Genomic DNA, 16,000 nt, shown 5'->3' on the forward strand with positions numbered 1-16,000 from the left:
TTCCTGATGACACTGATACAGAGCTCAAGATTCTCAGACCATCTCTTCGGATCACGACAATCTACTAGTGAGTGCTTTACTTCGCTTTTAATCACTACGTGTAGGTGTAGCACCAGGCTGGAGAATACGCTAAGGCTTTAAAGCTGAAAATAAAAAGCATTTACTGCAGGTGTATGAGAAGGAATATTTTTAGAAACAAATGGTTACATCTCGGGGACATGGTGGCTTAGTGGTTAACACGTTCGCCTCACACCTCCAGGGTTGGGGGTTCAATTCCCGCCTCCCCCTTGTGTGTGGGGAGTTTGCATGTTCTCCCCGTGCCTCGGGGGTGTATCCTGCCTCGATGCCTGATGACGTCTGAGATAGAAACAGGCACCCCGTGACCCGAGGTAGTTCGGATAAGCGGTAGAAAATGAACGAATGAATGAATGATTACATCTCATCCATTAATCACATGTTTGGTTTCTATCACAATTAACAATAAGTTTTTTATCACAATTTCTTTTCCAGATTGAAAGAAAGCAACAATGAGATCAACATCGACACCATGTCAAGATCAGTATTGAACTCAATCTTTAACTAGTTTTACTTTCTGAGCATAAGAGCTTTGCATTTCTGAGTAATACATTGTATTTGTGTCTTAATTCTCCGACAGATAAAAAACAATGTGTGGGGATTTATAACTGTGCTGCATTACACCTGTGTATCATTTTTCTACATGTGAGCTCTACAATTTGTTTTAAATAGTTTGATTTTTTACCTGCTTAGCTAACACAATGTATTCATGCTTGAAATAAAATGTTATATTCATGAAATACAAAATAAACTTAAAAAAAAAAAAAAAAAAAAAACGTGTGTCTGTGTGTGTGTGTGTGTGTAAAATGCCAAAGTCAGGTGAATTAGCTCATGTTCTTCTTGTGTTCACTCTGCTGGAGAAGGAATCATCTTTGAATGTGAGTTGACACGTGCATACAGTGTGGATCAGTTTTCACTCCTTTTTGTGTCACCTCACTTAATTGACACCTAATTAATTTTGTGCAGATTTGTAATTGTTATTGAACAGAAATACAAACAAAAAGGATTGTTTAAAATAACCAGGGAAAAGCTGGAAGCGTGTGTGTGTGTGTGTGTGTGTGTGTGTGTGTGTGTGTGTGTGTGTGTGACAGAGAGAGAGAGAGAGAGAGAGAGAGAGAGAGAGAGAGAGAGAGAGAGAGAGAGAGAGAGAGAGAGAGAAACCTTTGTAAAAACCAGTCATAAGGAATTAGTCACAGGGAATAATGTTGAATAGTTCACATATATGCTGACACAACACTTTAATCGTATTTTACTCCTATGATTAAGTCAGTGTTTAAATAGCAGTTGAGTCACAATATAAAACGTCATATTCATGCACTGCCCTTATTACCAGCACTGAGTCCGAGCCCATCAGCACAGTGCTGCAATGTTTAGTGGATACTAAATTAATCAAGTATTTCCTCAGAACTCTTCCTCTTTTTTCTCCTCTTTTTTTGAAGAGTGTTTTTTGTGCTGAATGTTTATCCTTCAACACTCGCTTTAATAACAATGACGACTGACGTAATTCACGGAGGAGTAAAACTGCTGAATTTTTACAGAAACCATGTGAGTCAAAGACACTGTTCCATCACAATACACGAGAGCCACATCTTCTTTACTCCGAAGAGCTTTTATAAAAGTTGGAAAAATAAAATAAACAAAAAAACAGGTAAGAATAGAATTCTGTTCTATTTTTTCTACCAGATAAAATCCCTGCTTGTACAGGATGATGTTTCTGCATTCGAAACTGCAAAATATACCTTGTCCTTGACATTGTGAAAGTCGAAACGTAGGGAAAATATTAAGACCCCTTATTTTATCTCAACAATTGGATATTTAAACAGTTTTTATACCTCTAGTTTACTGCATATTTAAAACAATGTTCAAGACAATTTTTCCTCACAATGTTTGAAGTAAAGTCATTCTGTTACCACATGAGACATTTCTGCCTCGTTTTCTTTCCTGCCTTTTGTTTAACTCCTAAAGACTAATATATCATCTGTACTGAGTCTGATTGATTATAATTCTTTCCAAACAGACTGTTAAACATTCAGATCCCATTACCGTATGAACGAATGCTCTGTTCCTGTCATGTGTTGTATGTTTCCTAAATTTAATACATTCTCTTTCACCAGCTCCACACTGGACTGGGTCTAATGTGAACAGTTATTTAAACCTCATGATATTATGCCATGATTTTAAGTAAAATAAGCAGAAATTATTAAATATTATTTTGGATAACCACTGGCTCGTGTATGTCAAACATCCCCAGGTGACTGAAGCAAGTAAATTCATGAATAAAAGAGAGAAAACAAATATGATTTGAATATGAAAACACAACATCTGTGTGTGTGTGTGTGCCCTGTGATGGGTTGGCACTCCGTCCAGGGTGTATCCTGCCTCGATGCCCGATGACGCCTGAGATAGGCACAGGCTCCCCGTGACCCGAGAAGTTCGGATAAAGCGGTAGACAATGAGTGAGTGAGTGAGTGAGAACATCTGTGTGTGTGTGTGTGTGTGTGTGTCTGTGTGTGTGTGTGTGTGTGTGTGTGTGTGTGTGTGTGTGTGTGTGTGTGTGTGTGTGTGTGTGTGTGCGTGTGTGTGTTTCGGTAGATCATATTTTGCCCTCTGCTTGGCAAAGGCATTTCAAAAGTGTGAAATATTTACAAATGTGTAGCTTTTTTATTTCTGGAGGCCGTGCCCAATTTGTGAGATGCAGTGCCCATTTTGTGTGTGTGTGTGTGTGTGTGTGTGTGTGTGTGTGTGTGTGTGTGTATGTGTGTGTGTGTATGTGTGTGTAAGTGTGTGTTTTGGGTGCGTGTGTTAGTGGACATTTTATGTGTGCATTTTTGTGTCTGTATGTATGTTCATTGCGCTGAAAAGGGCAAAAGTGTGACCTATTGCCCCACTAAATGTAGCCGGGTCAAATTGACCCGGGAGGACTTGAGGAGGAATGTATTTTTTATTTTACGAGCACATAGTTCAACAAAAATAGACAAAATTAATGTTACTTGCAAAGTTCAAACTTTGTTAAATTTCAGGCAAATATGTGGAAGGAAACCCAAGTTATGACACATTAAACTTTCCAGATGAGTCAAATAGACCCCAGGTCTGCACAGGGGTTGTATAAATATGATATGCACTATGGCAATGACAAACCTTAGCACACAATTTTTTAATATAAATTAAACAGACTATTTTGTATAGATAGGCCGTGAAGGTTTCCGTCACAGACAGAGGTTTGGCCTGCCTTGGATCTGAGCTACTCTGAGTGAACAAATGCAAATGAGCCAGGCCTCACAGGTGATGGGGGAGTTTGCACAACAAAAGCAGGAGAACAATGGCGCTGCCACTCTCTCTGTGTCTCTTCCTTTCTCTCTCTCTGTGTTTCTCTGTCTGTCTGTCTGTCTGTCTGTCTGTCTGTCTGTCTGTCTGTCTGCCTGTCTTTCTCTCACACACTCTCTCTCTCCTTCCCTCCATGTAGATATTTAAAAGAAAATAATAGGATGTAAATAAAAGGATGTTTTTATCACAAGTTGTCTGAGTGTTTCACAACTACCTGCAAGACAGATGCACTGTTTCAGCTATAAAGGGGAAGAAAACTTGCAGAAAACATTTGCAACACATTTTTACCACACACTTTACCATGTAGAAGTGAAGGAGCTTAGTCTCTCTGAGCTGAACATCAGATGTGAACATCGCTCAATGATGGTAGGAGATCGTTGTCAGTTTATTAAATTTGCATAATTATATAAATATTCTAAGTCTGATAAATTACTTTTGCCTGTTTTTGTTTGATTGTCAACACGTTATTTGCTTTATTTATAATATTAAAAAGGGAAAAGAGGGTCATGGTTATTTAGCAGTTTGTTTAAGTTCCTCAAAGACAGTTGTTCTGAAATCACAATGGAGAAAGTTCTTTCTGATGTTGCAGTGTGTTTTTCACTGAACTCTGATTATGCTTATCTGATGACACCTTTGATCTGATTGAGATAAGATTGATTGCATAGAAACTTTTGTGTTTTTTGTTTTTTAAAAGCTTAAATTCAGCAATAAAAAACAACAACAACAACACAAAGAGGACTTACACAATTTGTACTTGTGAATTAAGATTTGTGCATATAAAATAAAAGAAATTGATTACATGCTCAAGATTTACATGTTTTGGGTTTTTCATAACAACAAATAATATCTTTAAGGACAGATTTATGCACCACATCTATGAGGCAAAAAATACAAGAACTTAAATCAACCCAAAACCTTTTATTAATGCTGTAATCAAAAAAATATATGTGCAGCTGTTTCTTCTACAGGACATGTTTTCTTGTGTGTATTCTGATCATCCAGGTTGTGTGGATGATGTCACTGAGATTGACTCCTTCCCTTTCTCTGCTGTTTCTGCTCCTGATTTCAGGTGAGTCAAAATTCCAAATGTAATCTATACAGCAATATTTTTTTTCCTAATAAAGACTTTATATCGAGTCTGTTTGAGTGCTTCCTAATTCATTGAAGCGTTTACAGAGTATTTACATTATTATACAGAAGCGTGTATGCACTTGGAGCTCGTAGCCTTACTTACTGCTTCAGACCAACAAAAGCAAACGAATTGTTTCTTCATTTTGTGTTGCAGTTGTTGTTGCTCAAAATGACAGGAGTGTGAAATACACACAAAATTCTATCTGTGCTGTAAGGGGATCTACAGTGACCATGGGCTGCAGTTACATATATAACTCCATTAATTCAACCAATTCCACATTTCACAGAGCTTTTTGGTTTGCTAATTCGTTTCCATATGCAGACCTGTCTACAGACGCACGATACGGACACAGGGTTCAGTATCTCAGAGACACTCCACATGACTGCAGCCTCAGAATAAAAAATGTTATGCAAAAAGACAGTAACAAATATTTTGTCAGCTTTAACACATCAGCTGGAGTGTTTCCAAATAAGAATGGGGTTGAGCTTAAGGTCACAGGTGAGCAACATCAGTTTAAACACACACACACACACACACACACACACACACACACACACACACACACACACACACACACACACACACACACACACACACACACACACACACACCAAGCATTATTACTATTAAATGCATTTATTCTTTTGAATTATGTCCTGTGGTTTAGTCAAAGTTTTAGTCCAAGGTTATAGTCATTAAACTGAATGTGCTCATAGTTAACATGTATTAATTACGCTAGCTATCTACCAGGAGTAACATTAGCAAAATTAGCAATTTTTTTTTTTTTTTTTTTTTTTTTTTTTTTGAGAAATATTCAAACACCAGCTAGTTAATGACTTACTAACAGCAGGTAATTCAAACAATTTTTTTTTCCACAGCGCTCCAGCTAAAGATTATTCCTGATATAGTTTTTGAAGGAGACGAAGTGAATTTCACATGTGAAACCACCTGCAGCCTGAGCATGAACCCAAAATATTTTGTCTGGACCAATTCTTCCTATAATTATTATACATCTTCCTCAAACCTGCTCCGTCTGCCGTCAGTCAATCAGAGACATGCTGGAATTTACCGCTGTGCTGTAGAAGTACAAAATTATCTCTCCCCTCAAGTCAAACTTACTGTCAGGAAAAGATCACAATCTATGGCTGCAAATACAGGTCAGTTTATTAAAAACAGTTCCAAAACAGACAAGAGGAAAAAAAAACATGTCAGAGTAAAACAATGATCAACACAATAGCAAAACTGAGTCAAGAAATAAAAAAGCTTTACAGATTACAGAACAGAATGATTGTTTAACAAAGAAACAGGAAACAAAAGTTGCTTTTAAACAGTAACTTAGTAAACGGGACTAAGCTTTTGAAAACAAGTAACACTATTAAAAGCAAAGTGATTGTGAGTGTGGGAGTGAAGATGGTTTCTGGGAAGACGAGTCCAGTGTCGTGCTCGCAGACTAAGTCTAATATTAATCTCATTGGAAATAGAGTTGTCTGTTGTTCTGTTTATGATCATAATGACCCAAGTTACCCACTAACCACATGTTCTCAATCACAATTCCACCTCAGCACTGTTACAGGTAATGGTTCTGTTGTTGACCTTCGAATGTATCAGAAAGGGTTCAGAATGAAACCCATGTTAGAAGAACCCTTATCTATCCAAAAAGCTCTGACTTGGAAGGTGTGAGATAGGAATGAAGCTCATGACAGTGCTGAAGATTCAGACCTAAGTTTTGGATGTAACTTTAATCTGGATTTGGCTGAAAACAGATTTTACTGAGACGTTTTCATTCAGATTTATTTTGTATGATATCACTTTAAGTAAGGAGCAATGTTAAACTGAGTTTTAACCGTGCAGAAGATGTTTGATTACACCTGAGATAGGCACAGGCTCCCCGTGACCTGAGAAGTTCGGATAAGCGGTAGAAAATGAATGAGTGAATGAATGAATGAATGAATGAATATGTTGCTATGAGTTGCTACAGTAATTCTAGCTTTTCCTGTAAAGTAAATAAAAGGGTGTTTTTTTTTCATTGAAATATGAAGATGATATTTATGAATTTTTTCCAAATTACTGGAAATAGCGTTAAAAAAAGCTTCACCAGTGCTTTAAAATCATACATGTGTTCACTTTTGTGTAAATGAAAGTATTGATTTATCTTTTAGAAGTTTTGTATCCAAATCGCTTTTTGGTTGTTTTTGGAGTCGTCATCTGTGGAGTCGCAGCTCTTCTTGTTGGACTTTACTACAGAAGGTAAAATATGCAAGCTTAGCTGTAAAGGTTCTGTATGTGTGTACTGCAGTTATAATCTTTTATATATTTGAGAAGTTGAATTGTTTCTGTTTTTATTATTCAGTGGATGCTTTCAGACACTTACTTAATGCTATCATGTTGTAATATGTAATAGATTCATGTACTGTATCAAGTGATGGAATCTGGAGAGTGCTTCTCTTTACTAATGTCAGCTCACTGCTAACCAGTATATAACTGATTGTTTTTTCGTCCTGACAGCAGGAGGAAGAGGCAGAAGATGTCTAGTGGTGTAGGAAGCTCCTCACAGCAACAGGTTTCTCTACCATGTCTCCTGACTGGTGATATTTAATGAGCGTTCATGTGATTTAATATTGAATAATGATTTGCTGAAAATGTCACCAATACATCAGGTGCTTTGTAAAACTTTGGATAACTGAGCTGATTAATGAAACGGTTGACATTGAACCCAATTGAACCCGGTTTTCTTTGACTTGAATTGACAATATTCTGTCTGCAGATTGTTGGGGAAGACTTGTACACTACTCCGGACCCCAATTTCAGGTCCTCCAATGACATGTACAACACACTTGGAGTAAGTGTTTACAGTATGAAAGTACACACTGTTCTAGATGTTGTTTAAGCTGATTTCTGTCATTAACAAATAAACCTTTTGATTATAATGTAAGTCTGATCTGTGTGTAGATACTCAGCTATTAGTAAACAATATTACATCATAGAATGCAATCTGAGTCACAGCTTCTTTGATTTAGATTTGGATGAATTCCTCAAAACACCAAACACATCCTTAATTCTCTTCACACAGAACATTTACTCCAATCCTACTGATGACACGTACACAGCTCTTGATCTTCAGACCAGGTCCCATGACGTGTATAACACACTTGCAGTAAGTGTTTTCAGAGACGCACTTCACTCAGACATTCAGGTCTCGTGTACCACACATGACTGATTTCTCCTTCTCTCTCACAGACGGTTCACCAGAGTTTTCCTGATGACACTGATACAGCTCAAGATTCTCAGACCATCTCTCCGGATTACGACAATCTACCAGTGAGTGCTTTACTTCGCTTTTAATCACTAGGTGTGGCACCAGGCTGGAGAATACGCTAAGGCTTTAAAGCTGAAAATAAAAAGCTTTTACTGCAGGTGTATAAGAAGGAATATTTTTAGAAACAACTTATTACAAGTCTTTTCACCATTTGTATTGTTTGGTCATCAAGAGATGACCAGCTGACTCACTACTGTTCGGACGCTTTTACTTGCGCTCTGTGCTTTGCGCTTTTGCTTTTTCGCTTTTATCTTTTGATTTAACTACCAGCAGTTCAGCACATTGCTCTAACTAAACAATTGGGCACTCACACTAAAACTAGAAATTCCTGAAACTATATTGACATTTGGAATATTCAACAACTTGGGGAATTTGTCATAGCGGTCTACCAGTCTGCTATTACCGGCAGTTTACAATCCTAAATCAGGACAACACAGCTGCCTACACTCAAACAGAAGAGAAAATGCCTTCTTTTGGATCTCAATCCACCTGCTGCTCAAACTGCCACAGACTTCTACAAAAGATTGCAGTTCTCGAAACAAAGTTACTGACTGGTGCTACCGACCCTGCCAGAACATACAGCAGAGCTTCATCGTGGTCCCTCTCAACATAAAGCTGGTGAGTCCTGTGAACCTAATGCTTCTAAACAGGTCACAGTGAGCTCAGAGAAATTTAAAGTAATTGAGGACACAAACCGATGGCATAAACAGGGTGCGAGACCCAAAGGTGCTGCATTAGCATCATCTACCCCAGATATGGGTCCAGCTCGAGTAGCTAATATTGGTATTCCACCACCCCCTGTACGGCTTGAAAATAGATATGAAGCACTAGTGAGTTTGGGCGAAGAATCCCTAAATGTAAATGGACGCAGATCACATCAGCCAGTATCTAACGGAGCTAACAGATGCTCAATATCATACAGGCAGCGGTGCTCCACTCAGACAGCAGCCAAGCCAAGCACGCTGATAGTGGGTGACTCTATTATCAGAAACATTGGAAGCAAGGTTACATATTGTTTTCCTCGGGCAATGGTTTCTGATGTTAACAAGGAACTTTACAACATTCTGATGAAACATGAGTCTCTCAGTCGGATTGTCATACATGTGGGAAAGAATGATATTTGGAAAGAGCAGTCTGAGCTCCTCAAGAGGGATTTCAATTAACTTTTTGAAACACTTGCAAGACTGAAAGTTCAATCATTCATCAGTGGACCTCTCCCAGCCAGAGGAACAAATATGTTTTCATGTTTTATGTTTCAGGGATCACACCAGCCCTCATCTGCAAACAGCACTGGTAACTGATATGTGTTGGGTCCCCGCTATGGCAGCAGTAACAATCAGAAATGTTTTCAGAACAAGCGGGAGCCCAATGTCCCTTTAGCTTTCCCTATCTCTGTCCTGATATGTGATAGAAAGACGAAGGCCCTCTACAGCCGCACGACAACTCTATCTAATCTACTGCCTTTAAAAATATCACCAACAGGAAGCATATATATATATGAAAAGAAGTGGGCCCAAGACAGAACCATGGGGAACACCAGTGGTGACTGTAGATGTTGTTGAACTAAAAACTTTTAATTGAATACGCAGACTGTGTCCAGATAGATATGACCTAAACCAAGACAGAGCAGTGCCAGTAATACCAATGGAAACTAATCTGTCAATACGTATGTTATGAGTGTCACAGTCAGAGAGGCGTCTCCAGAATACTAAGCTCTTCCAGACTACACTTCCCAGAATCTATCACTGGCACTGATTACACCACCAGCTGTTCCTCATCAGCCACTCCCTATAAAGGCTGAACTTGAACTTGACGCCAGTGCAAAGTCTCGATCTGTGTATGTCCTTGTTCCGGTTTTGATTCTGTTTCTGTGTACTAGTTTTCTTATTGTTTGCTGCCTGCCCTGACCTTCTGCCTGTCTTACTGTTTCCGCCTGCTCTTCGTCATTGTGTTTGCCTGCCCTGACCCTGCCTGTTTGATTACGAGTTTGCTATTAAAAAGCTGCAAATGGATCATCAGCCTTATGACTCCTCATTACAGTGAGACAGTATCAAAGGCAGAGCTCCAGTCTAGAAGGACAAGTATAGTTAAAAGCCCAGAGTCAGCTGCCAACAGTAGATCATTGGTTATTCTGACAAGAGCAGTCTCAGTGCTGTAGTGGGGACGAAAAAACAGATTGTAATATTTCATACAAGTTGTTGGACAGATGTTCATGAATTTGAGTTGCAATACACTTTTCAACTACCTTGGAGATAAATGGTAAATTTGAAATTGGACGAAAATTTTCAAAATTAAATGGATCACTCCTTGGTTTCTTAAGTATGGGTGTAATAATAGCAGATTTAAGAGATGGAGATACAAAACCAGAACCAAGTGAATTGGAAAAGTGAAAAGTGAACCAACAATTTTAGTAATCAACGGCAAAAGGGCCGGTAAACAAGCTTACCAGGAGATAATTGCCGATGTACATTCTCAACCTTAGATATAAAAAAGTCAACAAGCGATCACATAGGTCAGTGGAATACATAACAGATGGCAAAGAATCAGGTGGTTTCAGAATATTGTTTACCACCAAGAAAAGAGACCTAGATTTCCCATTGCTAACTCCAATTAAGTTGGAGTAGTAATCGGATTTAGCTTTAGTCAGTGCATTTTTATAATTTTGAATATGTTCAGCATACATTTCTTTATGAACAGTAAGGCCAGACCTGACGTACAGCCGATCTAACCTACGGCCTTTAGTTTTACGTCCATGTAGTTCAGGTGTAAACCAAGGAGCTGGATGTACAAATGAAACAGTTCGAGTTTTCACAGGTGCGAATACATTTAAAATCATGTTCAGTCTATCATCGTAATATTTTACCAGTTCATCAACATTTACTGGAGAAGATGGCAAGTTCATCAGCAAAAGTAGGCAAATCAATGGTCTTAATATTCCAAAATGTAAACGGGCGACACAGGTTTGCCTTAAAAATAGCCAGTTTGGCAGAAAATGACCCCTAGAAAGTAATCTGATATGGATAGATCAGAAACATTACATTTAAAAAGTGTTGTACCAGAGCAGATAAACAAGATCAAGAGTATGCCCCTTAGTATGAGTGGGCAGTGTGTTAAATTGTTGTATACCAAAGCAATCCAAACATGATAAAAATTCGCTTGTAAATGCATTACTGACATTATCTGTATGAATGTTAAAATCACCCAGAAGGATAACATTTGAAGATATGGAACATAGATAAGTCAAGAGTTCAGATACTTCAGTTAAAAAGGCATTATTGCTCTTGGGAGAGCGGTAGATAATTATGAGGATGGTAGTAATCGCATCATTGATTTTTATGGATATTGACTCAAAAGAATATGTAGACAAAGTTAACTGGGATACTTTCAATTTCATTTAATAAAGTATTGCTAGCCCACCTCCCCTTCCCGTTTCACGAGATTTACAAACATAAGTATATCCTGGGGGAACATACTGGTTTAGATGGAAAAACTCATCTGGTTTCTGCAATGTCACGGTCAGACAGTAGATCGTACACCAGGAGTGTATTGTTTTTGCTTTAAATTTTTTTATCACAATTTCTTTTTCAGATTGAAAGAAAGCAACAATGAGATCAACATCGACACCATGTCAAGATCAGTATTGAACTCAATCTTTAACTAGTTTTACTTTCTGAGCATAAGAGCTTTGCATTTCTGAGTAATACATTGTATTTGTGTCTTAATTCTCCGACAGATAAAAAACAATGTGTGGGGATTTATAACTGTGCTGCATTACACCTGTGTATCATTTTTCTACATGTGAGCTCTACAATTTGTTTTAAATAGTTTGATTTTTTTTACCTGCTTAGCTAACACAATGTATTCATGCTTGAAATAAAATGTTATATTCATGAAATACAAAATAAACTGAAAAAAAAAAAAAAAAAACGTGTGTGTGTGTGTGTGTGTGTGTGTAAAATGCCAAAGTCAGGTGAATTAGCTCATGTTCTTCTTGTGTTCACTCTGCTGGAGAAGGAATCATCTTTGAATGTGAGTTGACACGTGCATACAGTGTGGATCAGTTTTCACTCCTTTTTGTGTCACCTCACTTAATTGACACCTAATTAATTTTATGAAATTCAACATGAATACAAACAAATACAAACAAATACCCTCTTCATCATGAGCAGCACTGAGTCAGAGACCATCAGCACAGTGCTGTGATGTTTAGTGGATACTAAATTAATCAAGTATTTCCTCAGAACTCTTCCTCTTTTTTTGTGCTGAATGTTTATCCTTCAACACTCGCTTTAATAACAATAACGACCGATGCAATTCACGGAGGAGTAAAACTGCTGAATTTTTACAGAAACCATGTGAGTCAAAGACACTGTTCCATCAGAATACATGAGAGCCGCATCTTCTTTACTTTGAAGAGCTTTTAAATAAAAAATAAAAAAAAAATAAAATAAACAAAAAAAAATAAAAATAAAATAAACAAAAAAACAGGTAAGAATAGAATTCTGTTTTTTTTCTACCAGATAAAGTCCCTGCTTGTACAGGATGATGTTTCTGCATTCGAAACTGCAAAATATACCTTGTCCTTGACATTGTGAAAGTTGAAACATAGGGAAAATATTAAGACACCTTATTTTATCTCAACAATTTGATATTTAAACAGTTTTTATACCTCTAGTTTACTGCATATTTAAAACAATGTTCAAGACAATTTTTCCTCACAATGTTTGAAGTAAAGTCATTCTGTTACCACATGAGACATTTCTGCCTCGTTTTCTTTCCTGCCTTTTGTTTAACTCATAAAGACTAATATATCATCTGTACTGAGTCTGATTGATTATAATTCTTTCCAAACAGACTGTTAAACATTCAGATCCCATTACCGCATGAACGAATGCTCTGTTCCTGTCATGTATTGTATGTTTCCTAAATTTAATACATTCTCTTTCACCAGCTCCACATTGGACTGGGTCTAATGTGTGCATTTTTTGTGTCTGTATGTATGTTCATTGCGCTGAAAAGGGAAAAAGTGTGACCTATTGCCCCACTAAATGTTGCCGGGTCAAATTGACCCGGGAGAACTTGAGGAGGAATGTATTTATTTTATGAGCACATAGTTCAACTAAAAAAGACAAAATTAATGTTACTTGCAAAGTTCAAACTTTGGTAAATTTCAGGCAAATATGTGGAAGGAAACCCAAGTTATGACACATTAAACTTTCCAGATGAGTCAAATAGACCCCAGGTCTGCACAGGGGTTGTATAAATATGATATGCACTATGGCAATGACAAACCTTAGCACACAATTTTTTTATATTAATTAAACAGACTATTTTGTATAGATAGGCCGTGAAGGTTTCCGTCACAGACAGAGGTTTGGCCTGCCTTGGATCTGAGCTACTCTGAGTGAACAAATGCAAATGAGCCAGGCCTCACAGGTGATGGGGGAGTTTGCACAACAAAAGCAGGAGAACAATGGCGCTGCTGGTAGGTGTGAGGTCCAGGGATTTTATGCAAATTTGCGCAGGTTTAGCAAATCTAAGGAGCCACTCTCTCTGTGTCTCTTCCTCTCTCTCTCTCTGTGTTTCTCTCTCTCTCTCTCTCTCTCTCTCTCTCTCTCTCTCTCTCTCTCTCTCTCTCTCTCCCTCTCTCTCTCCATGTAGATATTTAAAAGAAAATAATAGGATGTAAATAAAAGGATGTTTTTATTTTTTAAGTTGTCTGAGTGTTTCACAACTACCTGCAAGACAGATGCACTGTTTCAGCTATAAAGGGGAAGAAAACTTGCAGAAAACATTTGCAACACATTTTTACCACACATTTTACCATGTAGAAGTGAAGGACCTTAGTCTCTCTGAGCTGAACATCGGATGTGAACATCGCTCAATGATGGTAGGAGATCGTTGTCAGTTTATTAAATTTGCATAATTATATAAATATTCTAAGTCTGATAAATTACTTTTGCCTGTTTTTGTTTGATTGTCAACACGTTATTTGCTTTATTTATAATATTAAAAAGGGAAAAGAGGGTCATGGTTATTTAGCAGTTTGTTTAAGTTCCTCAAAGACAGTTGTTCTGAAATCACAATGGAGAAAGTTCTTTCTGATGTTGCAGTGTGTTTTTCACTGAACTCTGATTATGCTTATCTGATGACACCTTTGATCTGATTGAGATAAGATTGATTGCATAGAAACTTTTGTGTTTTTTGTTTTTTAAAAGCTTAAATTCAGCAATAAAAAACAACAACAACAACACAAAGAGGACTTACACAATTTGTACTTGTGAATTAAGATTTGTGCATATAAAATAAAAGAAATTGATTACATGCTCAAGATTTACATGTTTTGGGTTTTTCATAACAACAAATAATATCTTTAAGGACAGATTTATGCACCACATCTATGGGGGCAAAAAATACAAGAACTTAAATCAACCCAAAACCTTTTATTAATGCTGTAATCAAAAAAATATATGTGCAGCTGTTTCTTCTACAGGACATGTTTTCTTGTGTGTATTCTGATCATCCAGGTTGTGTGGATGATGTCACTGAGATTGACTCCTTCCCTTTCTCTGCTGTTTCTGCTCCTGATTTCAGGTGAGTCAAAATTCCAAATGTAATCTATACAGCAATTTTTTTTCCTAATAAAGACTTTATATCGAGTCTGTTTGAGTGCCTCCTAATTCATTGAAGCGTTTACAGAGTATTTACATTATTATACAGAAGCGTGTATGCACTTGGAGCTCGTAGCCTTACTTACTGCTTCAGACCAACAAAAGCAAACGAATTGTTTCTTCATTTTGTGTTGCAGTTGTTGTTGCTCAAAATGACAGGAGTGTGAAATACACACAAAATTCTATCTGTGCTGTAAGGGGATCTACAGTGACCATGGGCTGCAGTTACATATATAACTCCATTAATTCAACCAATTCCACATTTCACAGAGCTTTTTGGTTTGCTAATTCGTTTCCATATGCAGACCTGTCTACAGACGCACGATACGGACACAGGGTTCAGTATCTCAGAGACACTCCACATGACTGCAGCCTCAGAATCAAAAATGTTATGCAAAAAGACAGTAACAAATATTTTGTCAGCTTTAACACATCAGCTGGAGTGTTTCCAAATAAGAATGGGGTTGAGCTTAAGGTCACAGGTGAGCAACATCAGTTTAAACACACACACACACACACACACACACACACACACACACACACACACACACACACACACACACACACACACACACACACACACACACACACACACACCAAGCATTATTACTATTTAATGCATTTATTCTTTTGAATTATGTCCTGTGGTTTAGTCAAAGTTTTAGTCCAAGGTTATAGTCATTAAACTGAATGTGCTCATAGTTAACATGTATTAATTACGCTAGCTATCTACCAGGAGTAACATTAGCAAAATTAGCAATTTTTTTTTTTTTTTTTATTTTTTTATTTTTTTGAGAAATATTCAAACACCAGCTAGTTAATGACTTACTAACAGCAGGTAATTCAAACAATTTTTTTTTTCCACAGCGCTCCAGCTAAAGATTATTCCTGATATAGTTTTTGAAGGAGACGAAGTGAATTTCACATGTGAAACCACCTGCAGCCTGAGCATGAACCCAAAATATTTTGTCTGGACCAATTCTTCCTATAATTATTATACATCTTCCTCAAACCTGCTCCGTCTGCCGTCAGTCAATCAGAGACATGCTGGAATTTACCGCTGTGCTGTAGAAGTACAAAATTATCTCTCCCCTCAAGTCAAACTTACTGTCAGGAAAAGATCACAATCTATGGCTGCAAATACAGGTCAGTTTATTAAAAACAGTTCCAAAACAGACAAGAGGAAAAAAAACATGTCAGAGTAAAACAATGATCAACACAATAGCAAAACTGAGTCAAGAAATAAAAAAGCTTTACAGATTACAGAACAGAATGATTGTTCAACAAAGAAACAGGAAACAAAAGTTGCTTTTAAACAGTAACTTAGTAAACGGGACTAAGCTTTTGAAAACAGGTAACACTATTTAAAGCAAAGTGATTGTGAGTGTGGGAGTGAAGATGGTTTCTGGGAAGACGAGTCCAGTGTCGTGCTCGCAGACTAAGTCTAATATTAATCTCATTGGAAATAGAGTTGTCTGTTGT

At 37.4% G+C, this 16,000-nt stretch overlaps 2 protein-coding genes across 6 annotated transcripts; both read left to right on the forward strand.

The window, feature by feature from the left end:
- The first annotated feature begins 3,685 nt into the window (after positions 1 to 3,685).
- LOC125138393 lies at positions 3,686 to 11,513 on the forward strand. 5 transcript variants are annotated; one of them, XM_047809706.1, is made up of 10 exons: positions 3,686 to 3,765; positions 4,402 to 4,468; positions 4,685 to 5,029; positions 5,410 to 5,688; positions 6,691 to 6,778; positions 7,037 to 7,091; positions 7,296 to 7,370; positions 7,602 to 7,685; positions 7,769 to 7,849; positions 11,436 to 11,513. In XM_047809706.1, the coding sequence occupies exons 1-10, from the start codon at positions 3,760 to 3,762 to the stop codon at positions 11,454 to 11,456; spliced, it is 1,101 nt and encodes a 366-aa protein (XP_047665662.1). In that variant the 5' UTR covers positions 3,686 to 3,759; the 3' UTR covers positions 11,457 to 11,513. The 5 variants fall into 5 exon arrangements, with proteins under 5 accessions (XP_047665662.1, XP_047665663.1, XP_047665665.1 ...); XM_047809708.1 differs by having other exon boundaries at positions 3,705 to 3,765; positions 4,818 to 5,029; XM_047809707.1 differs by lacking the exon at positions 7,602 to 7,685.
- Positions 11,514 to 13,581: 2,068 nt separating this feature from the next.
- LOC125140396 lies at positions 13,582 to 15,890 on the forward strand. The gene is made up of 4 exons (XM_047809705.1): positions 13,582 to 13,737; positions 14,375 to 14,441; positions 14,656 to 15,000; positions 15,386 to 15,890. The coding sequence occupies exons 1-4, from the start codon at positions 13,597 to 13,599 to the stop codon at positions 15,721 to 15,723; spliced, it is 891 nt and encodes a 296-aa protein (XP_047665661.1). The 5' UTR covers positions 13,582 to 13,596; the 3' UTR covers positions 15,724 to 15,890.
- The last annotated feature ends 110 nt before the right edge of the window (positions 15,891 to 16,000 follow it).

Source organism: Tachysurus fulvidraco, unplaced genomic scaffold, assembly GCF_022655615.1.
Source record: "Tachysurus fulvidraco isolate hzauxx_2018 unplaced genomic scaffold, HZAU_PFXX_2.0 HiC_scaffold_50_np12, whole genome shotgun sequence".
In the NCBI taxonomy this organism is placed as follows: domain Eukaryota; kingdom Metazoa; phylum Chordata; class Actinopteri; order Siluriformes; family Bagridae; genus Tachysurus; species Tachysurus fulvidraco.